General features: G+C 25.6%; 4 protein-coding genes across 7 annotated transcripts in view; 2 read left to right on the top strand and 2 right to left on the bottom strand.

The window, feature by feature from the left end:
- LOC122508365 (zinc finger CCCH domain-containing protein 10-like) overlaps positions 1-23438 on the bottom strand; it is a 27905-nt gene extending 4467 nt beyond the window's left edge. Inside the window, exons 1-2 of the mRNA XM_043621658.1 lie at positions 23309-23438; positions 184-801 (exon numbers count right to left, since the gene is read on the bottom strand). Coding sequence (XP_043477593.1) covers positions 184-665 — 482 coding nt within the window. The 5' untranslated portion in view covers positions 666-801; positions 23309-23438. The remainder of the gene's footprint in view (positions 1-183; positions 802-23308) is intronic.
- On the bottom strand, positions 1343-9095 carry LOC122508364 (sarcolemmal membrane-associated protein). The gene is made up of 3 exons (XM_043621657.1): positions 7064-9095; positions 5637-6988; positions 1343-3416 (listed from the first exon to the last, which is right to left on the bottom strand). Exons 1-3 carry the CDS (start codon positions 8021-8023, stop codon positions 2774-2776), a joined length of 2955 nt encoding a protein of 984 aa, XP_043477592.1. The 5' UTR covers positions 8024-9095; the 3' UTR covers positions 1343-2773.
- LOC122508367 (G patch domain-containing protein 11) lies at positions 16795-20074 on the top strand. Of its 4 annotated transcripts, none has more exons than XM_043621659.1 (3): positions 16795-16852; positions 18024-18253; positions 19410-20074. In XM_043621659.1, exons 1-3 carry the CDS (start codon positions 16818-16820, stop codon positions 19937-19939), a joined length of 795 nt encoding a protein of 264 aa, XP_043477594.1. In that variant the 5' UTR covers positions 16795-16817; the 3' UTR covers positions 19940-20074. The 4 variants fall into 4 exon arrangements, with proteins under 4 accessions (XP_043477594.1, XP_043477597.1, XP_043477596.1 ...); XM_043621662.1 differs by lacking the exon at positions 16795-16852 and adding an exon at positions 17456-17534; XM_043621661.1 differs by lacking the exon at positions 16795-16852 and adding an exon at positions 17456-17547.
- On the top strand, positions 20089-24843 carry LOC122508368 (partner of bursicon-like). The gene is made up of 6 exons (XM_043621663.1): positions 20089-20669; positions 20752-20876; positions 20973-21124; positions 23369-23483; positions 24217-24342; positions 24679-24843. The coding sequence occupies exons 1-6, from the start codon at positions 20549-20551 to the stop codon at positions 24826-24828; spliced, it is 789 nt and encodes a 262-aa protein (XP_043477598.1). The 5' UTR covers positions 20089-20548; the 3' UTR covers positions 24829-24843.

The following is a 24843-nucleotide window of genomic DNA, read 5'->3' as shown; positions in this document are numbered from 1 at the left end:
TTTAATTTTCTGTTAATTTTTCTTTTATTTGCTTATTTTCAATTTTCCTTTCGATTTTAATTTAATTTCTGTTAATTTTTCTTTCATTTTCAATTTTCCTTTCGATTTTAATTTGATTTTCTGTTAATTTTTCCTTTGTTTGCTCATTTGTCAATTTTAGTTAAAAAAGAAAAAAAATCAAACCTTCTGTCCTCTTCAAATCGTCGATTATCACCAACACCACCACCGCCGTTTCCATTAAAATTATGCTGTGGTTTTGGTAAATTAATTTGTGAAACTGTAATCATATTCGGTTGTGGTTCATCTTTTTTAAAGTGTCTAAATTTACAATTGACCCTTTGACAGCTGCCCTTAATGAAGTCCTTACAAGCGGGCAATTCCTTTTCGCTGTTATTCTTCAATTTAACGAGAATGTGCGATGGTAATTCGCCAGTTGCACGAAAATGTTTCTCCTCACTCTCAGTGCAATGAAGAAATTTACAACCTGGCCAATTGCACATGCCATTTTGAAAATCGTGACAAAACGTATATTCATCAATGGGACTGTCTTCTGATCTTTCGTGAAGATATTTACATCGTTTACCACGATGGCAAACATTGCGAAGAAAATCACGACAAACACGATAGGGCGATGATTCCCTATTTATATTCAAACCGCCAGCCATTTCCAATACCTTTGGATTTCCAATCCGTTATTTGTTTGTTGTTGTTGTTGTTTTTTCTCCTTTTTTTCGCTCTCAGTGAAGAAGCATCTTTGTGAAATTAAATTTCAAACTCCAACGTTTCTCCGAATCTTGATTTCTGTAACAAAATTTGTATTTTTTAATTTTTCTTCTTGTAACAAAATTGAATTTATTTTAAAATAAGAGAATAAAATTTATTTTAATAGTAGAATAAAATTTTTTTCTATTTTGGTAAATTTGACTTTTTTCTTTCTATTTACAAAGAAATAGAAAAGTAAAAATTTTTTTACATTTTTTTCATCAATGACAAAAAAATATTCTAGAATATAAATTCAAAAATGTGATTTAATTCTGAAAATACTGATTACAACATAAATATTTATGACTTTAGAATGTCTAACAACGGAAGTAATGTATTCACTCTAGTTTTTTCTCTTTTTTTTAGGACTTATGGAGTTTTTCGAAATAAAGCAAAAAATAAAATTACGCCATTACTTAACAATATAATTATATTAATAATATATTTAAGTATTCAATAAACCAAAACTAATGAAACTACTTTCATTTGCCTAGAAGGAGATAAAAATATTTTCCCCGAGTCTTAAAAGTCCACGAAAGGAGATTATGGAATTGGAAAGGCGAAATAACAACTCAAGGAATTTGAGAAATTTTAACTAATTTAATCTTTTTTTTTTTTTAATATAATGACTGTTACATATGTAGATAATATCAACAATATTATTTACAAAATTGTCTGCACCTAATTTTATTGCATAAATCATTAGGAAAAAAAAAATCAGTCCCTATAAATTTGCATTCCATTTTCTTTCTCTTCAAAATATAATTTTCTTCTTTTCATCAAATAATTTAAAAATCATGGCAAATTTTATAGTTTCATCATACAGTATATCATATAATGGCACTAAATAACTAATGAAATTATGTATTTGTCTGTGTGTGTGTGCATGTGTTAATTTTCGTATAAAAAGATTTTTGTTTAAATATAGAAAAAGTGTAACTAGAATTCATTTAAAAAATACAAAACAACACATAGGCCATTCATTCCAGTGGCAGACCGCTAAAATTATTTTTTTTAGAATTTTCAGTGAAAAATCAAGAAAACAAAGTCTGACAATACGAACTACTGGTCTAAGTTCATAATTTATAAACAATGAACAAAAAAATACAAAGACGGATTTTCGCACATTTCACTTAAACAGTCATAATTTTTTTTTTTTTATATCCAATATACAATCTAGATAATATTGTGAAAAATATAAATATAAAAACAATTGACTTTATACATAAGAAAGAGAAGCACGCTTTTAAAAATTAAATATCTCACTATAATGTGCAGTATGATAATTTTTATCTCTCCGCATCCTTTCAACATAATCAAATCTCAAAAATAAATTATAATTTTTTCACGAGTTAGAAAAATAATAAACAATTTATCCTGATTATTAATTATCGAAAAGATCCCTTTGGAAAATATCCCTTTAAAAAGAATATTGAGGAAAAAATCGAAAATTCTTTAAAAAGATTATTTTTGCAAAAGATCTTTTGAATAATTTTTTTTTAATAATCGTGCATTGACGATAATACTCCTTTACGTCCGGGAAGATATGATGATGAGATTGGCAGCGCAATAAACATTTAACAAGACTCGCTTTTGTCTAATTCCTTGAATTCAAGGTTCCCTGCAAATATATACGTTCCTTTGTCTTTCATTCCTAAATATATTAATTCTGAATGAATCCTTTGATTTCTTTTACTTCGATTCTACGAAATAGAATTTCAAAATTTCCTAAAAGTTGAAAATCTATAGTCAAGAGCCCTTCACCCCCCCAATGTTTTTTTTCCCCATTTATCGAATCAATATTTACATAAACATTTACACTGCACTCGTATAAAAAAATTCTTCACCTCATATTGAGAATTTCCTACAGTATATAGATTTTTATTTTTCTTCACAGTTTTGTCATCTTTGAGCTTAAACGAGAGAAAAACAAAAAAAAAAGAGGAGGGTCCACCTCACATTCTCTTTGAGAGATTTTTTTTCTATATACAAAAAGGATTGTTAGAAAATATTAAAATAATTTCTCGATTAGCATCCAAATCAACACCAAAGCGAGTGGCGCGACATAATGAATCGGCACTGTATAACTTGCATTGAATAAATTACCACATTGACTTTTTAGGGTTACATAATTTTTGACAAGTTCGGCCTTTTCCTCAACGAAGGCATTATATTTTTCCTTAAGTATAACAAGCTCTTCATTAACTTCACGCATTCTTTGTGTCTCATTTTTTGAACGATAATAAATATCTTTTAATTTCTTTAAAATAATTTCATTTTGTTCGCGCATTAACCATTCTTTTAATTCTTTTAATTCTCTTTTAACGATAGTTTGTGCTTCTTGACTGTCCTCCTCCTTCAATGAATCCAAACAACCAATGAGACTTTGAAGAATAAATTCCTGCACTTGTACTGTTTGCGATGAATCACTTTTACTTAATGGTTTCAATGTTTTTATATATTCACCGTCCATTGATTCATTCTCCAGTTCAATCTCGGATTTATTCACATTTTTAACATCTTCCCTCGATGTCGTCGCCGCGGATTCAATGAGATTTAATGGTGAATCTTGAGAATCGGAACTATTATTTCCGGAGTCAATCTCTTTTCTTTCCTCTTCTTCGACTTTTTCTTCTTTTTCCTCCAGTTCGAATCTGTTTACAAAAGAAAAACAAGTATTTACTTTCTTTCAGAATTGAAAAAACAATTTCCGAAAACTTGAAAATATAGAAAAAAAATTACTTTCCGGTTTAAAAAATAAATAAAAATATCCAAATACAAATAAAATAATTATTAATAATCGTCAAATCTATTTTTATTGTTAAACGAGTATTAAAAATAATTGCGAGTCTAAAATACGAGCCTAAATTTAAACAGCAAAAATGATTCTTCCTCATGAATTCCGAGATTTGGCATCCATCGAGAGAATGATCTAATAATAGAAGACAAATTTTCATAGCCCCACAAAGAAACTTTAACTTCTAATAATTTCAATTTTATTTGCCAATTTTTTTCTTTTCCCGAAATTCCCATTCATCATTTCAATATTGTCTACTTTATTATTTTCACACTCTAATATTAATAATTCTAAAATACTTAATAAAATAAAAAGAATAAAAAAAAGAGAACAAAAAAAAGATAAATTCAAATAAAAGATAAAAATTCATAATAATAATATTATTACCGCGATTAATATTTTTAAATTATTTTCTAATTACGAAAAAATTCCTCGTTCAACTAAAATAACCTTTTACGTAATGTAGGAAAACTAGAAACGTTAATACAGTTCTTAGTCACAAAATTCTTAGTCACATATCAAAGTTTTTCTCTCGACTTTTGCTTTTTTGCAATATTACTCGACACAATTATTTATCTCGTTTTTGTTTGCAATTTAAATGCATTTTTTTTTGTTGAAAATTTATTATTATCTTTGAAAGAAATATTTTTTGTGATATAAAATAAAGTGGATTAAAATACGAAATTGAAAAGAAATAAAATAGTTAAGAAATAAAATAGAAAAGAAACAAAATAGAAAAAATACAAAATAGAAAAGAATAAAAATAATACAAAATGGAAAATATAAAATTAAAATAATACAAAATTGACAACATATAAAATAGAAATAATACGAAACGTTCAAATGACCGGAATATTTTTCCTTAGAATATTTTCATAAATTACTGATTGTATTAGAAATTAAAAATCTAAATATAACATTTACAAATTTTTAAATTAATTTGTTTTTATACGGAATGCAAAATGATTGCAATAAAATTTTAATTTGAAGAGAAAATAAATAAATTTTGTTCATTTGAACATTTACAACAGAATTTACAATCTTCTCGACTTTAGAAACAATAAAAAAATAGAAATAATAAAAAATAGAAAAAAAAGAAAAAAAATATTATCCACAAGTTTTAAACGTTCAAATGACCAGAATATTTTTCCTTAAAAATATTTTCATAAATTACAGATTGTATTAGAAATTAAAAATCTAAATTTAACATTTATAAATTTTAAAATTAATTTTTTTTTATACGAAACGCAAAATTATTGAAATAAAATTTTAATTTGAATAAGAAATAAAAAAATTTCGTTTATTTAAACGTTCACAACTTTAGGAACATTAAAAAAATATAAAATTAGAGAAAATAGAAAAAATGCAAAATAGAAAAATATCTACAAAAATTATTATCCACAAGTTTTAAAAGTTAAAAATAATGAAATATTTTTCCTTAAAAATAATTTAGAAATTAATTAATTCCAAAAATTAAAAATCTAAATTTAATATTTAGAAACTTTTAAATTATTTTTTTTTATACGGAACGCACAATTATTGCAATAAAATTTTAATTTGAGGAGAAAATAAATAAATTTTGTTCATTTGAACGTTTACAACAAAAGTTACAACCTTCTCGACTTTAGAAACAATAAAAAAAATAGAAAAATTGGAAAATATAGAAATAATAAAAATTAAAAAATAGAAATAACACAAAATAGAAAAAATGCAACATAGAAATAATAAAAAAAAAATACAAAAAAATACAAAATAGAGAAAATACAAAATAGAAATAATGCGAAATAGAAATAATACGAAAAGATATAAAATCGAAATAATAAAAAATACCAAACAGAAATAATGCAAAATAGAAAAATTATAAAATAAAAAATAAAAAATAAAAATTAGAAATAATACGAAAAAATACAAAATAGACAAAATACAAAACAGAAATAATAAAAAATAAAAAAACAAAAGAAAATTGAAATAATAGAAAACAAAAGAAAATAAAAATTTTAATAAAAACTACAATAAACTGGAATGAAACTGAAAAGAAAAATTAAGTGAAACAGAAAAGAAAATATAAAAAACGCACCTCCTTTCCAATTGTTTTCCCTCCTCATCACTGGCGAATCTCACTTCCAATTTCGAAAGCGTATCACCATTTTCAGTCAACTCCTGCTCCTTTCCATAGACAATTGCATCTCGATCGCACGTTTCCCTGACAGATTCTTGATCATTAACAATAGCTCTTGTCTTAACCTCACAATCATCACTAATTTTCCTGCAATCATCAACAGAAGTACTCTCAGGAATTTCCTTAATTAATTTCTTCGACGGAGATTCATTGTCATTCTCACTGCTTGATGTAGAGTCATTCTTCTCCTCCAAATGTATCGAAGTGACATTACAAACATTACTGTGCTGATCATCATTATCATCAAGGAAAACATTATCCAAATCAAATTCAACATTAAAATTTCTCTTCGACAATTGCTCCTCAATTTCCTTCTTCTCCATTAAAGGATCATCAGCCTCAGACTTTATCGTTTCACCACTGGAAATTTCTAAATTCTCAGCATCAAAATTTCCTGCAATCAACGTTCTTCTCGACGGCGGTAGAATAATGTAGTTATCAAGTTTCTCGCTATCTGTCAATGAATCATTTAATTCACTCTCCTTTGTCAATGAATTGATGGAAATAATTTCCGTTGCTTCTGAATCTGTATCTGAATCAAGGGATATATTTAAATTATCATTATTAACAGTTCCATTGAATAGATTTCTATTAGACGGCGGTAAAATGTATTCTTTAAGTTTCTCACTATCGGTTAATGAATCATTAATTTGATCTTTATACGATAAATCGTCGGTATCGAAATTTTTCATTTCCTCCGAATCCTCTGAATTCACTTGATTATCCTGCCATGTGACGTTATTTTCAATATTATCGTAAATATCCGTTGTTGGTTTTGTGCTGTAAATTAATTTATTCAATATACCGGACATTGTCATTTGTACATCATTAATATCGTCTTTAGATTCTAAATTATCGTCCGTCAATTGTTTTGATTTTACGTCTTGTAATGTTCGCACGTAATTTTTCAAGGCAGTGACTTGTTTATGAACGTTTATTGAATCAATTTTGGAATTTTGTAATTTTGCCTGTAGAACACGTTCAATGCGCGCTTGATCTTTTATTTGTTTGGTGAATTGCTTTTTCTCTTCTTCCATTTTAACAGTCAACTCTTGTAGTTTATCGTCACTTTCCATGAGTTTATTTGTCGTTTCCTGTAATTTTTTCTGTGCTTCCGTATATTTTGCTGCCAATTCTTGTAATTCATTTTGTGTATGTTTCGTCACCTCGTGAAGACTGTGACATTCCTCCTCGGTTTCATTTAAACGCGTTTCCAATTGTATTAGCTTATGTGTCACCTCTATTTTTTCCTGTAAAAAAAACAATTGAATTTGATTTCGTGAATTTGATTTCAATGAAAGTAGGTATAAAATATAGAAAATTACCTGTAAAACTTTTTGTAGAGCATCCTTGGCTGCATTTTGATATTGTGCCTTTTCCTCGTGAAGTTTGACCAGCTCGTTACGAACTTTGTCCTCGGCGAAGTTCTTCGAGAAGAAAACAAGTTGACTCTCGACAGTTTCGACCCTTGACAAAAGTCGATCCTCTTCAATCAGCGCCTTCCACGATTGATTGGCAGCTATTTGGGTATTTTCAACGAGTTGTTGCAGGTACGAGAGTTTATATTGAAGCGCCTGTTCACGTCTATTTGCCTCCTGGACAAATTGATTAAGCATATAGAGATCCTCGAATGTTATTCCAGCAACGGGATCGACGGAATTACTCGAACTCGCCTTCGCCTCCTTTCCATCGGGTAAATAAAGTTTTAATGTAGCAACAATACAACCGTGAGTTAATTTTTTTGTGTCCTCAACGACATTAACTCCAAATTGCACAATATCACCGGAACACACTTCCCTTGCAATAGACTCTTGTCCCGATGAGCTGAGTCTATTATTATTGACAAACGTTCCATTACTACTCTTTGTGTCTTGAAGATAAAATTTACCCGAATCGTACCAAAGAATTGCGTGATTCCTCGACAGGACTTTACAATCGAAAATTGCATTTGACAATGTTGCCTTTGCTCTTGCGACAGATCGGCCAATTTTCATCGGATGATCAAGTAATAATGTACGATCTTGAAATAGATGCGAATTGTCACGACATATTAAAACTCCTTTGGCGATCATTTTGTCGTTTGTAATTAATAATTCGGAGTTTGTTAAATCGTTCGTTAAATTTAGGTTAGTGTCACTCTCCACGGTTGCATTTTTCGTTGGATTAACATAATTGTCAGTTGCTGACAAAATTGATAATCTGTTCTTTACAACCATTGTCGTTGCTGCTTTTCGAGGTGACTCCATTGGGGAAAAAAGAATTGCATAGCACAAATTCAAGTCCATGTGTGGAAAGAGCAGTTACGCCCACACTACTTAAATAACTGGTCATTGAACACGCGTGCATACGAAACTTGGACGATAAGAAAACTCCGAATTGACGTTTTGCTTCTTACGAAATTAGAAGATTGTGAAAAAATCACACTCGACACAGCAGATAAAACGGTATATATCACAACAAATTCACTCTCGAGTTTATCCCTTTATTTCCTCATTGAAACAAAATTTAACAATTTGCAATGTTTTTTCTTTTAAATATAAAAATAAAATTCTTGACACTGTGCGCTGCTTTCGCTCTTTGCTCACAAAATGCTGCTGCTTTCCGACATTACTCGACAGCAGAACGTCATCGTGATGTTGAGACGTTCCTGTCGAGTGGATAGAGCAACATTAAAAGATAAAAACAATAATATTAGTCAATTTTGACAAATGTCGTGTTTAGATTATTAATTAATCTTCTCTACAGCAGTAAATATTGTAAATGAGGTCGTCGTTCACTTTTGTGGGCTGCACCAAACGAAAATAAGGCAGTATTCATACACTAACACAAGGAACGCTTTTACACACACGCCTTTCTTGACAGAAGGAAAAATATCCCTTTAACGAGATGTTAAACTATTATTTCACTCTCTGCAATGTTCACATCAACTTTTTTTTCAAACATAAACTTCTAACTAACGGTTTCACACACCGAGAATGTAGTGTGTAATTCTGTAAAATACGGATCTCAAACCATCATTATAATGATGAACGGAACGACAGAACTGTTTCTTGAAAAACACTGGAAAACGCACTGAAAATACGGTTCACATTCCTGTTCCGTCTCTCTTCTCTCAGTCTCGTATTCCACTATTCCGCTAATTTATCGACCGTACGATATGTACTGTGTGTCACATTAGTATTTCTTTCAGGGAAAAATATTAAAATAATGTTTAGCGAATATGTTTCATTCGCGATATCGCGAATACTTTAATTCTCTGCACGAGTTATATAAACGAGTGCGGGGTGGGATGAACTTTTTAATGAAAGAGACGCCTTTCACAATTAAAACATTCCAGTGACATGGCGAGGAAGATGCGTGCGTACGAGATTTCCGGATGAATGTGAAATTAGCACCACGACTTCAATAAAATTAAGTTTTTTCTTTTTTAAACGTTTGTTGGTCGTTTGATAGTGATTGATAGTAAATAATAAACGTTTGATAGCAATAATTACAAAAGGAAAACAAAAATCAAAATTGCAGTGCTATTTTCACAATGCACCCCAACTATAATAAAAAGCTCATTTATAGTTTGCAAACGTTTGTTGGTTGTTTGATAGTGAATGATAGTATATTTTAAACGTTTGATACTTGAAATATTATTAAATATTAACATTACTAAAAACATTCAACAACCTGACATACCGCACTATGCGCATGCGCAAAACATTTTCCACCGGCAAATTCAAATAATATTCAGAAATCAAGACATTTTTATTCAACAAAAAAAGAAACAAATATAATACTTTAAGTATTCTATTCGTTTGTTGGTCGTTTGATAGTAATTGATATCCGTTTTTTATCGTTTGATAGTAAAAAATAAAAATTCTACAATCGTTTTCATGTTAATTTTAAAATTGTTTATGCTTTGAGTGCTTCAAAAAGTTGTTTTCTATTAAAATTTGTAAATTTAATATTTTGTGTGGTAAAACACAATTCACAAAATTTTTAAATGTTCACTTTTTCCATAAATAATAATATGAAATAAAAATGCTAATTAAAGTTTGATAGTAGAGTGCCATCTTCACGCTGCACTGCATTTTAAAAATTTTTCAAATTTTAAACTTTCATTCGTTTGTTGGTCGTTTGATAGTAATTGATATCCGTTTTTTATCGTTTGATAGTAAAAAATAAAAATTCTACAATCGTTTTCATGTTAATTTTAAAATTGTTTATGCTTTGAGTGCTTCAAAAAGTTGTTTTCTAAAATTTAATATTTTTGTGTGGTAGAACACAATTTACAAAATTTTCAAATCTTCACTTTTTTCCATAAATAATAAAATGAAATAAAAATGCTAATTAAAATTTGATAATAGAGTGCCATCTTCACGCTGCACTGCATTTTAAAAATTTTTCAAATTTTAAACTTTTATTCGTTTGTTGGTCGTTTGATAGTAATTGTTATTCGTTTTTTATCGTTTGATAGTAAAAAATAAAAATTCTACAATCGTTTTCATATTAATTTTAAAATTGTTTATGCTTTGAGTGCTTCAAAAAGTTGTTTTCTATTAAAATTTGTAAATTTAATATTTTGTGTGGTAAAACACAATTCACAAAATTTTTAAATGTTCACTTTTTCCATAAATAATAATATGAAATAAAAATGCTAATTAAAGTTTGATAGTAGAGTGCCATCTTCACGCTACACTGCATTTTAAAAATTTTTCAAATTTTAAACTTTTATTCGTTTGTTGGTCGTTTGATAGTAATTGATATCCGTTTTTTATCGTTTGATAGTAAAAAATAAAAATTCTACAATCGTTTTCATGTTAATTTTAAAATTGTTTATGCTTTGAGTGCTTCAAAAAGTTGTTTTCTAAAATTTAATATTTTTGTGTGGTAGAACACAATTTACAAAATTTTCAAATCTTCACTTTTTTCCATATATAATAAAATGAAATAAAAATGCTAATTAAAATTTGATAATAGAGTGCCATCTTCACGCTGCACTGCATTTTAAAAATTTTTCAAATTTTAAACTTTTATTCGTTTGTTGGTCGTTTGATAGTAATTGTTATTCGTTTTTTATCGTTTGATAGTAAAAAATAAAAATTCTACAATCGTTTTCATATTAATTTTAAAATTGTTTATGCTTTGAGTGCTTCAAAAAGTTGTTTTCTAAAATTTAATATTTTTGTGTGGTAGAACACAATTTACAAAATTTTCAAATCTTCACTTTTTTCCATAAATAATAAAATGAAATAAAAATGCTAATTAAAATTTGATAATAGAGTGCCATCTTCACGCTGCACTGCATTTTAAAAATTTTTCAAATTTTAAACTTTTATTCGTTTGTTGGTCGTTTGATAGTAATTGTTATTCGTTTTTTATCGTTTGATAGTAAAAAATAAAAATTCTACAATCGTTTTCATGTTAATTTTAAAATTGTTTATGCTTTGAGTGCTTCAAAAAGTTGTTTTCTAAAATTTAATATTTTTGTGTGGTAGAACACAATTTACAAAATTTTCAAATCTTCACTTTTTTCCATAAATAATAAAATGAAATAAAAATGCTAATTAAAATTTGATAATAGAGTGCCATCTTCACGCTGCACTGCATTTTAAAAATTTTTCAAATTTTAAACTTTTATTCGTTTGTTGGTCGTTTGATAGTAATTGTTATTCGTTTTTTATCGTTTGATAGTAAAAAATAAAAATTCTACAATCGTTTTCATATTAATTTTAAAATTGTTTATGCTTTGAGTGCTTCAAAAAGTTGTTTTCTATTAAAATTTGTAAATTTAATATTTTGTGTGGTAAAACACAATTCACAAAATTTTTAAATGTTCACTTTTTCCATAAATAATAATATGAAATAAAAATGCTAATTAAAGTTTGATAGTAGAGTGCCATCTTCACGCTACACTGCATTTTAAAAATTTTTCAAATTTTAAACTTTTATTCGTTTGTTGGTCGTTTGATAGTAATTGATATCCGTTTTTTATCGTTTGATAGTAAAAAATAAAAATTCTACAATCGTTTTCATGTTAATTTTAAAATTGTTTATGCTTTGAGTGCTTCAAAAAGTTGTTTTCTAAAATTTAATATTTTTGTGTGGTAGAACACAATTTACAAAATTTTCAAATCTTCACTTTTTTCCATATATAATAAAATGAAATAAAAATGCTAATTAAAATTTGATAATAGAGTGCCATCTTCACGCTGCACTGCATTTTAAAAATTTTTCAAATTTTAAACTTTTATTCGTTTGTTGGTCGTTTGATAGTAATTGTTATTCGTTTTTTATCGTTTGATAGTAAAAAATAAAAATTCTACAATCGTTTTCATATTAATTTTAAAATTGTTTATGCTTTGAGTGCTTCAAAAAGTTGTTTTCTAAAATTTAATATTTTTGTGTGGTAGAACACAATTTACAAAATTTTCAAATCTTCACTTTTTTCCATAAATAATAAAATGAAATAAAAATGCTAATTAAAATTTGATAATAGAGTGCCATCTTCACGCTGCACTGCATTTTAAAAATTTTTCAAATTTTAAACTTTTATTCGTTTGTTGGTCGTTTGATAGTAATTGTTATTCGTTTTTTATCGTTTGATAGTAAAAAATAAAAATTCTACAATCGTTTTCATGTTAATTTTAAAATTGTTTATGCTTTGAGTGCTTCAAAAAGTTGTTTTCTAAAATTTAATATTTTTGTGTGGTAGAACACAATTTACAAAATTTTCAAATCTTCACTTTTTTCCATAAATAATAAAATGAAATAAAAATGCTAATTAAAATTTGATAATAGAGTGCCATCTTCACGCTGCACTGCATTTTAAAAATTTTTCAAATTTTAAACTTTTATTCGTTTGTTGGTCGTTTGATAGTAATTGTTATTCGTTTTTTATCGTTTGATAGTAAAAAATAAAAATTCTACAATCGTTTTCATATTAATTTTAAAATTGTTTATGCTTTGAGTGCTTCAAAAAGTTGTTTTCTATTAAAATTTGTAAATTTAATATTTTGTGTGGTAAAACACAATTCACAAAATTTTTAAATGTTCACTTTTTCCATAAATAATAAAATGAAATAAAAATGCTAATTAAAATTTGATAATAGAGTGCCATCTTCACGCTGCACTGCATTTTAAAAATTTTTCAAATTTTAAACTTTTATTCGTTTGTTGGTCGTTTGATAGTAATTGATATCCGTTTTTTATCGTTTGATAGTAAAAAATAAAAATTCTACAATCGTTTTCATGTTAATTTTAAAATTGTTTATGCTTTGAGTGCTTCAAAAAGTTGTTTTCTAAAATTTAATATTTTTGTGTGGTAGAACACAATTTACAAAATTTTCAAATCTTCACTTTTTTCCATAAATAATAAAATGAAATAAAAATGCTAATTAAAATTTGATAATAGAGTGCCATCTTCACGCTACACTGCATTTTAAAAATTTTTCAAATTTTAAACTTTTAATCGTTTGATAGTAATTGATAGTCGTTTTTTATCGTTTGATAGTCAAGAATAAATATTCTACAATTATTTTCATGTTGATTTTAAAACTGTTTATGCATTAAGTGCTTTAAAATGTTGTTTTCTATTAATATTACCTGTTTTAATCAAATTTATTGAGAATTTTATATTTAAAGAATTTTAATTATTTTTTTTTCTTTAAATACTGCAATTAATACAGTATTTAATGCATAATATTCTATTGGTATAATAAATAATGATACCTTTCCATATTTAACGTATATTTGTTTTATATTTCCGAGATTTTTAATTCAAGTTATACATAGATGTTTTGTAATAAAAGTATGTATCTATTTAGTTTTATAATTGCTTTTTTACATCGATATTTAAAAAATATTTATAACATTACATGTTTTATATTATTATTATACTTATCAATACTACTTTTTTTTTTGCTTTTAGCAAAGTAGTTGTTTATGTACAAAATTGTTTTGCATTGAAAAGTTGTGATTTTAATGTTTTAATGAAAAGGTTTTGAAGTATATTTTTCTGCTTTTTATACTTTTATGTATACTAATGCGTACGGTGTAAAAAAAAAAAGTAGTATTGATAAGTATAATAATAATATAAAACATGTAATGTTATAAATATTTTTTAAATATCGATGTAAAAAAGCAATTATAAAACTAAATAGATACATACTTTTATTACAAAACATCTATGTATAACTTGAATTAAAAATCTCGGAAATATAAAACAAATATACGTTAAATATGGAAAGGTATCATTATTTATTATACCAATAGAATATTATGCATTAAATACTGTATTAATTGCAGTATTTAAAGAAAAAAAAATAATTAAAATTCTTTAAATATAAAATTCTCAATAAATTTGATTAAAACAGGTAATATTAATAGAAAACAACATTTTAAAGCACTTAATGCATAAACAGTTTTAAAATCAACATGAAAATAATTGTAGAATATTTATTCTTGACTATCAAACGATAAAAAACGACTATCAATTACTATCAAACGATTAAAAGTTTAAAATTTGAAAAATTTTTAAAATGCAGTGTAGCGTGAAGATGGCACTCTATTATCAAATTTTAATTAGCATTTTTATTTCATTTTATTATTTATGGAAAAAAGTGAAGATTTGAAAATTTTGTAAATTGTGTTCTACCACACAAAAATATTAAATTTTAGAAAACAACTTTTTGAAGCACTCAAAGCATAAACAATTTTAAAATTAACATGAAAACGATTGTAGAATTTTTATTTTTTACTATCAAACGATAAAAAACGGATATCAATTACTATCAAACGACCAACAAACGAATAAAAGTTTAAAATTTGAAAAATTTTTAAAATGCAGTGCAGCGTGAAGATGGCACTCTATTATCAAATTTTAATTAGCATTTTTATTTCATTTTATTATTTATGGAAAAAGTGAACATTTAAAAATTTTGTGAATTGTGTTTTACCACACAAAATATTAAATTTACAAATTTTAATAGAAAACAACTTTTTGAAGCACTCAAAGCATAAACAATTTTAAAATTAATATGAAAACGATTGTAGAATTTTTATTTTTTACTATCAAACGATAAAAAACGAATAACAATTACTATCAAACGACCAACAAACGAATAAAAGTTTAAAATTTGAAAAATTTTTAAAATGCAGTGCAGCGTGAAGATGGCACTCTATTATCAAATTTTAATTAGCATTTTTATTTCATTTTATTATTTATGGAAAAAAGTGAAGATTTGAAAATTTTGTAAATTGTGTTCTACCACACAAAAATATTAAATTTTAGAAAACAACTTTTTGAAGCACTCAAAGCATAAACAATTTTAAAATTAACATGAAAACGATTGTAGAATTTTTATTTTTTACTATCAAACGATAAAAAACGAATAACAATTACTATCAAACGACCAACAAACGAATAAAAGTTTAAAATTTGAAAAATTTTTAAAATGCAGTGCAGCGTGAAGATGGCACTCTATTATCAAATTTTAATTAGCATTTTTATTTCATTTTATTATATATGGAAAAAAGTGAAGATTTGAAAATTTTGTAAATTGTGTTCTACCACACAAAAATATTAAATTTTAGAAAACAACTTTTTGAAGCACTCAAAGCATAAACAATTTTAAAATTAACATGAAAACGATTGTAGAATTTTTATTTTTTACTATCAAACGATAAAAAACGGATATCAATTACTATCAAACGACCAACAAACGAATAAAAGTTTAAAATTTGAAAAATTTTTAAAATGCAGTGTAGCGTGAAGATGGCACTCTACTATCAAACTTTAATTAGCATTTTTATTTCATATTATTATTTATGGAAAAAGTGAACATTTAAAAATTTTGTGAATTGTGTTTTACCACACAAAATATTAAATTTACAAATTTTAATAGAAAACAACTTTTTGAAGCACTCAAAGCATAAACAATTTTAAAATTAATATGAAAACGATTGTAGAATTTTTATTTTTTACTATCAAACGATAAAAAACGAATAACAATTACTATCAAACGACCAACAAACGAATAAAAGTTTAAAATTTGAAAAATTTTTAAAATGCAGTGCAGCGTGAAGATGGCACTCTATTATCAAATTTTAATTAGCATTTTTATTTCATTTTATTATTTATGGAAAAAAGTGAAGATTTGAAAATTTTGTAAATTGTGTTCTACCACACAAAAATATTAAATTTTAGAAAACAACTTTTTGAAGCACTCAAAGCATAAACAATTTTAAAATTAACATGAAAACGATTGTAGAATTTTTATTTTTTACTATCAAACGATAAAAAACGGATATCAATTACTATCAAACGACCAACAAACGAATGAAAGTTTAAAATTTGAAAAATTTTTAAAATGCAGTGCAGCGTGAAGATGGCACTCTACTATCAAACTTTAATTAGCATTTTTATTTCATATTATTATTTATGGAAAAAGTGAACATTTAAAAATTTTGTGAATTGTGTTTTACCACACAAAATATTAAATTTACAAATTTTAATAGAAAACAACTTTTTGAAGCACTCAAAGCATAAACAATTTTAAAATTAACATGAAAACGATTGTAGAATTTTTATTTTTTACTATCAAACGATAAAAAACGGATATCAATTACTATCAAACGACCAACAAACGAATAGAATACTTAAAGTATTATATTTGTTTCTTTTTTTGTTGAATAAAAATGTCTTGATTTCTGAATATTATTTGAATTTGCCGGTGGAAAATGTTTTGCGCATGCGCATAGTGCGGTATGTCAGGTTGTTGAATGTTTTTAGTAATGTTAATATTTAATAATATTTCAAGTATCAAACGTTTAAAATATACTATCATTCACTATCAAACAACCAACAAACGTTTGCAAACTATAAATGAGCTTTTTATTATAGTTGGGGTGCATTGTGAAAATAGCACTGCAATTTTGATTTTTGTTTTCCTTTTGTAATTATTGCTATCAAACGTTTATTATTTACTATCAATCACTATCAAACGACCAACAAACGTTTAAAAAAGAAAAAACTTAATTTTATTGAAGTCGTGGTGCTAATTTCACATTCATGATTTCCGGATTGAATAAATGTTTAACACTGTACATTGTACATCACCCCACATGTAATTGTCAAAAAACGTGCACTTAATTATTTATTAATTAGGACCATTAGTCCAGTGTTATTAAGTTGGCTTCGAAATTCATTAATTGCTTCATTTACAATACATACACATTTTAAACTAGACTTGATATTTAATTTCGATCAAAATAGAAAATTATCAAAATCATTAATTTATCGATATTTTTGACAATTTTGTGTAAATAACCTTTTCTGTTAAATTAGACTTAGAACTTTTGTTTTTAAAATATTTGAAGGACAAACATTCACCTATTTATCGTACGTACCCTAATATACCAACCGAACTTTCTAAATTTAAATCATTGTTCTATTCTACGATATATTTATTTTCAAATTTATATTATTTTTCATTTAAATGTCAAAATTTAGTCTTACTTAAAAAATAACATACTTTTATCGAACAATGATAAAAATAAATTCTTTAAAAAAGTTTGAAATTTCCATAAAAAAAATTTGTTTAAACGATGACAAAGTTGAAAATTTGATTTAAATTTATAGGAAAAATCAATATTTTATTGCGAAATATGATTTTCTGGTGATTCTTATGGATTTCGCGATAGTAAAATTTAGGGTCAATGTTTTTCAGATGGAACATAATTTAAAGGACTGATGCACTTGGAGAATAAAGACATAACCTTAAATACAATTTGTTGTAATTTGTAAAGGTTGTTATAAAATGTATAAATAGTTTTTCTCGTTTTCATTGACAAAAATAAATGTCAAAGGTTAAAATTTAGTAATCAAGGTTTAATATTAATTAACTAATTAATTAAAGTGTAAGCATTCTGTATTTTATCTAATTTCTCTTGAAAGTAACGCAAACAAAGACAAAAGTCAAATTTATGTCAAAAGTTTGAAAAGACCTTTGTTTTTATATTTATGTTTAGATTTACGCATAGTATTTACTAAAATTTCTCTGATTTCAAACTTCAATTGATTACATTCATTACATTGTATAATTTATATAGAATTTGAGGGAATTTACCGAATTTACCATAATGTCAAAAAGTGTTTTGTAACATAACCTAATTTTGTTCGAATACCTTTTTTACAATTGTCACAATTAAAATTTAACTTTTTGCATTTATTTTTAAAAATAGTTAATTTTAAGTTAACCAAGATTCAAGATTATAGGAAAAAAATATTTATTCTAGACTAATCATGTCAGACGAGGAGGATTATATGTCTGACAAATTCTTGCAAGAGTGCCAAAAATATGTAGCACCAAGTTTAATATTTCGTCCGGAGGATAAACGAGAAATGGAACTAATGAAAAAAAAAGCGGAAATAGAAGCAAGATTAAAGGAAAGAAAACCCGTGAAAGTGATCGAAGAAGAGAAACGAGAAGAAGGACTTTCCTCCGCAATATCCAGTGACAATAAAGGTATAAAAACTTTTCTTTCAGAGAAAAATATTTTCTTTAATTTAAAATAACAGGCATCAAAGTACCTTTTTTCCTCAAAAAAAAAGGTAAAAAGGGGAATTTTTTCTCAAAAAGGGGACAAAAATTTATTTGTTTATACAAATTGCATATATAAATAAAATTTTTTATCATATATAGCTTCTATAAAATTTTTTAAAAATGATTCGATTTTAATCAGTTGTCCCAAAAATTTAATTTTGTTTCTTCCTGACTTTTCCCTGATTTCCAATCAAAATTTTGACTTTTTCCCGAAAGAATATTCGGCGATTCACTCTAAAAATGATTAAATACTCAAAAAAATGTTCCTATTTAATTTATTTACGAATTTCTTTAACTGTAAAATTATTCGAAAACAGTAATATTTTTATTTTTACTGTAACTTCTTCAAAATTATTTTCATCATTTCAATTCAATTAGTATTTTCTAGAGTTTTTAAATGCATTTGTTTACAATTAAATTTTACGAAATATTTAGATAATTAAATTCTTTCTACGAATTTAAATAAAATTATTAAAAATAATAACATAAAAATGTTATTTTTTTAATTAATAAAAATTTTACTAAAAATAATTGAAATTCTGGGCTGATTTTGATTATTGATGAAAATAATGGAATTATTGCGAAGAAATTGTAAATAATAGAATTCCTGTGAAATTATTTTATTATTTATGAAAATAATCAAACGTTTGCGTAGAATTTTAATAAAAATTTTTTTTAAATAATTGAATTCTTTTGGAGAATTTTATTAAATATTGAATATCATTGAATTTAGAAAAATTTTTGCAAATAATTGAAATTTTGACAAAAATTTTATTAAAATTTTTAAAAATAATTGAATTTTGAAGAAGAATTTTATTATTTATAAAGAGAATTGAAATTTTGACGAGAATTACTTTAAATTTTTTAATATAATTAAATTTCTGCGAAGAATTTCATTACTTTTGAAAATAATTGAATTTTTGCAATCATTTGAAACTTCTCCAAAATTCAAATTTTTTTCTAGTGTTTTTAACTAAATTTCCTTGTTAATTTATTATTAATTATTAAATTATTAAATTTATCTCAAACGAAATTTTAATCTTATAAATAAAAAAATAAATTTGACTAAAAATTCCAGGTTTCGAAATGCTAATGAAAATGGGATACAATCCAGGAAAGGGTTTGGGAAAAACAGAGACTGGCATATCAGAACCAATTGGAGTTGACGTAAAAAATAATAGACACGGCCTAGGCAAGGAAAAAGTGATGAAAATAAAAAAAAATACAAATCCAATTGCGAATTTAGAAAAAATGAATGCCGACGAATTTCGTAAGCGAATAGCCGATAAAAAAGCTGAGCAAGTCGCCGCAATGGATTTGCGTAAGAGTCAAAAAATTTGCGAACAACTTGATATTCGATGTAAAATTGAGAAAGCAGTGGAAAATTGGTTTTGGTTTCCAAAAGAAAAGGAGGGCAAAGAATTTGAGGAGAGCGAAAGTAGTGAGGAGGACGATGACGACGAGACACTTCGAGATAGTGAAAAATTAGAAATTCTCACCAAATATTTACGTGGAAAATATTTTTATTGCATTTGGTGTGGCGTTGCCTATGATAATGAGGACGATTTGAGGGAAACTTGTCCCGGAAATACGAGGAGTGATCACTAATTATTTCCACATAAAAAAATATTTATCAAATTTTCCCCTATTTTTCTATTTCTTTTTCATAACTAGTTTTTTTACAAGATTAAGTTCTTGTTCTTTAAAGAATACTTTTTTTTCTTTAACAAGAAATTTTCTATGATTCTTCCAAATAATTTGTTTTATAATTTAACTACTTACAGTATAATTGTAAATAAACTTATAGATTTATCAAAAAAACCAGTGTCAATTAAAAATTTAGTTACGATTCGATATAATTTTAAAAAAAAATATTAATAGTGTGCACCACGTAAGAATAACATAAAAAAGCCATTAAGGCACTTAATGCAAAATAAAGTGCTTTGTCAAGAAAAACTGATCAATTACCAACAAAACTTGGAGGGAAATGATCTCAGATGAAGAATGCTGTTAGTTTCTTAGCAGGAGTTCTCGACACCCTTGAGTTTTAGGTGGGAAAAACAGTTTATAAAAGCTTCTGATATTGAATTTCTCTCTTCACTCATCATTCGAATTTTGATTTCACAACTGGGAATTGCAAAATTTTTCTCTAAAAGAAATCAAGAAAAAAAATTTCCCTTCCTTTTTGGAGAGAGAGATAAAAAAGTTTTCTTAATAATGATCAAAATTATTATGTACATCCTAACGATAACGTCAATTTGTAAAATTTGTGTCAACAGTCAAATTGAAAGCGAGGAAAATTGTGAAACACTCCAATCGGAAATACACATTGCAAAAGGTAATTATTGTACAAAAAAAAATTAAAGTTCAAAAAAATATGTTAAAGAAAAATTCAAATATTTAAAATAATTTTTTTTCAGACGAAAAAGACGAAACGGGAGGATTAATAAGAACATGCAGTACCGATATTTTAGTAACAAAATGTGAAGGTTCGTGTAATTCCCAAGTACAACCGAGCGTTAAGACAAGTACCGGATTTCTAAAGGTAAGAATGAAAAAAAATTTACCAAATTCACATAAATTGATTTTTTGAAAACTCATTCAAAAAGTATTTTCAGTAAAATTGATATTTTAATTACAGGAATGTTTCTGCTGTAGAGAAAGTTATTTAAAGGAACGGCTTATACTTTTAGATCATTGTTATGATGTAGATGGAGTTCGACTTGAAGGTGAAATACTTGGAACAATGGAGATAAAATTAAGGGAACCAGCTGAATGTAAATGCACCAAGTGCGGAGGATTTTCAAGATAAAGAAAGCGAGACGAAAATAAAAATTTCTACCACCCAAAAAAAGAAGAAATAATAATTCCGTTTCAAGAGCAACTTAGAATATTTCAAAAATTCCTAAAATTATAATTGAAAAAGAAGAAAGAAAAATTGAAATATACAATAATAATGAATAGCAGAATTTTGCTGTGATAATATAATTAAAATAATAATAATTATTATTAAAACTTATAGTATCAAAAAAAAACTGAATAATGTTCCTGTGTGTATCATTATTTATAACTGTACAATTTAATCACACAATCATTTGTGATTAGTATTAGAGAATAAAACATTTTATAAATATTTCATTAGTTTTCACTGTCCTTTCGATAAAATTACGATATTGTTTTATAAATAAAATATTTTATCTTCTTAGTAAATAAAAATGAAAAACCTCTGGTCTTTGTAACTTTTTGTTAATTAATAAATAAATAAATATATAACTTACATTTTAAGTAAATAAAAATAAAACTACTTGTATTCTAAATTTAAATTAATTAAAAATCATAACTAATTTAATATTAAATTTTTACTTTTTCTCAATTTTGTTAATTATTTTCATAAATAGTCGAATTTTTAAAATCAAATTTATTTGCAAAAATAATTATTCACTCCAAATAATCGAAACTATTTGAATATCAATTTCTTTTATTACAAAAAATAATTTAGCAAAAAGGATCAAAAAAACTTTTTTTTTACCAAAAGGAAATAATAATTAATTGCATAGTTTAATTAATATTCAAAAATTCAAATACTTTAAATGAAATAAAATAATATGTTAATAAAAATATTAAAATTAAACAAATTTCGTTCCTATATTTTTGAAATAAATAAACCAAAATTTAATTTACAATTTAATTTACAATCAGGTCAATTAAATCTTGTTGAGGGAAAATTCGGATAATTTCCAATATTTATTATTTCAATAATTGAAATTATCCGAATTTTTTCGACAACTTTTTATTTATTAAAAAAATGTCAATCTACTTAAAAATTAAATTATTTCTTATATTTAATAAGATTTTTACTGATTTTTAATTAATAAACAAAAAAATATAAATCGATAATTCTAAACAGAATTAATTTCTATTTTCTAAATATAAAATATTTTGAATTGTGTTTATTTATTTTAAATTATTTTATTTAACTAATAAATAATAGAATTAGTTCAATTAAAATCAATACTTTAATAATTTAAATTATTCAAAATTGAGTTTTGAATTCATTTCTTGAATTTTTAATTAAAATGAAAAATTCTAACACTGAATGCATAATATAAAAATAAAAAAAAACTAATTCATAATTTTTCAACGAATTTTACAGCTAAAATAATAAATAATTTATAAATGAAAATCCAAATTTACTAAGATTTAAAATTCTAAATTTAAATATTAGTATTTAAATAAAATAGTTGAATTATTCAGTTATATTTTGTATTAAAAATTTTATCATTTTGAAATATGAACTGAAAAATTTTTAATTTGAGCATAAACGCTTAAAATAAGAAAATAAGAATTAATCACAGAATAAATGGAGTCATTTTAGAAAACATAAATTAAAAATTTAACGACAAACGAAGAAATCAATAAATTGACGAAATTTTCAATTTAAACACGAACAAGAATAAGGCATTAAACGAATCTTGTTTCTAAATTGTTGCACAGCAGGAATTTTCAAACTACAAGAAGTGATGAAAGTAATTCTGAATCGTATACGATAATAAACGGTAAAAAAAGAAAATAAATTAACCAATAAATCCAAAATTTTCTTCTTCAATTATACAAACGTTTGAAGTATCAAATTTTGCGAGAAAAAAAACTCTTTTCCCTTCTTCAATTACAGGTATTTCATAATGTCTTTTTCCTTTCGATAAAAAAAGGAAAAAAACAATTTTCTTTAACCCATGTTCTCAAGAAACAAGAGGAGGGTTGTAATACCAGGGGGTTGGTATATAAAAGTACAAGATAAATTTCCCATTTTCTCAGTAGGAATCTGTCTACTTGAGAGTAAAATGTTCCAAACTCGAGAAATACGCAACAGATTCGGTAAATAAAAAAAAAGTGTAAATAAGTTTTAACTTTTTTTTTTACAACTAATACTTTTTTTGTAACTAAAAAAAATGAGTTTTCAATTTTATTCGTACTTACCGAAACAGGAATTTCAGGGCTGTTAATATTCTGCTTAATTGGAAACGTGAAAGCAATTGTTGGTGTCGATGAATGTCAAATCACCCGGGTTATTCACGTGCTGCAGTATCCAGGATGTGTTCCGAAACCGATTCCCAGTTTTGCTTGCACTGGACGCTGTAGTAGTTATGTGCAGGTAAATTTAATCTAAAAACAACGTATTTTCTCTAATTTACGAATATTCACATTAACTATTCAAAATGTATATTATAAATTATTACACAACATTCAATTAAACCGAGAAAAAAAAATAGATAAGCAAGTTTTTTTTAAGTTACTTATAAAAGTGCTTATCTCACAACTTTAACAACTTAAATAATAAACAAAATTGAAATAAAAAGTTCGCTTAAAATACTTCTCAAAGCGGAAAATATACATCGTAATAATTAAATCCTTTTAATGAAATAGTATTTTTAATATTTACCACCGAATTGTCAAAAGTGATTAAAACTTGTTTCTATCACAAATGTTTAAAATTTCGAATTAAGAATTTCAATTTGATTAAATATTTAAATAAACTAAAAATATCAATTTGTTTTCGTTGTTCAAAACATTGCGCATATTGAAAACTTTTTCGCGCAATTTCTTGTAGTTTTGACTTTACAGGAAATTGGGCGAAAAAAGTGAGGTAATAATTCTTATAAAAGAAATTTAATCAAATTTTTGTCACTTTTACAAGAATTTACATTATTTTGTAGACTAAAGAAAAACAAAATTTAACAAACAAACAAAGATTCAGTGTTCAAAACACTGAATTAACTTATGGAAAAAGATACAAATTTCTTGCGAGTGGAGTGAATGTTTCTATTCTAACTGATAAATTAAATATTCTTCCTTGTTAATAAAATGAAACAAACCTTATTTTTTAGGTGTCTGGATCGAAAATTTGGCAAATGGAGAGAAGTTGCATGTGTTGTCAAGAAAGCGGTGAAAGAGAGGCGAGCGTTTCACTTTTTTGCCCAAAAGCAAAGCCCGGTGAGCGTAAATTCAGAAAGGTATGTTTAATAAAGATGAATTCAAGTTTTATTCTTCAAAATCATTGAAATTGATGTTAAACACAACATTCTTTATGGAAAAATACACTTTAAAAACTTCACAAAATATAACTTTTCTCGCACGAGATCCTTAGGCAGCCATCTTGCTTTTAAGCTTCGTTCACAAGCCGCTAGAAGCGCTATAGTCAATTGCCCGCGAAAAATTCAAAATTCATTTGCTTTTTTTACAACTTCGCATATATTTAAATATATTGAATTAATTAAATTAATTAAAACAGGTACTAATAAAAAATCAATAACAAAGCATGATTTTAGAATAATTTAAAATAATTTTAGGTAGCAACGAAAGCACCCATTGAATGCATGTGTCGACCATGTACAGGAGTCGAAGAATATTCAATAGTTCCACAGGAAATTGCAGGATTTTCTGAAGAAGGACCACTCACGACTTCTGCACACTTTAGAAGGTCTTCGGGCTTACAATAAAATTAATTGCAAAAT

This window comes from Leptopilina heterotoma, unplaced genomic scaffold (assembly GCF_015476425.1).
Source record: "Leptopilina heterotoma isolate Lh14 unplaced genomic scaffold, ASM1547642v1 Lhet_54, whole genome shotgun sequence".
Classification (NCBI taxonomy): domain Eukaryota; kingdom Metazoa; phylum Arthropoda; class Insecta; order Hymenoptera; family Figitidae; genus Leptopilina; species Leptopilina heterotoma.
This window is presented reverse-complemented; position numbering and strand designations above follow the sequence as displayed.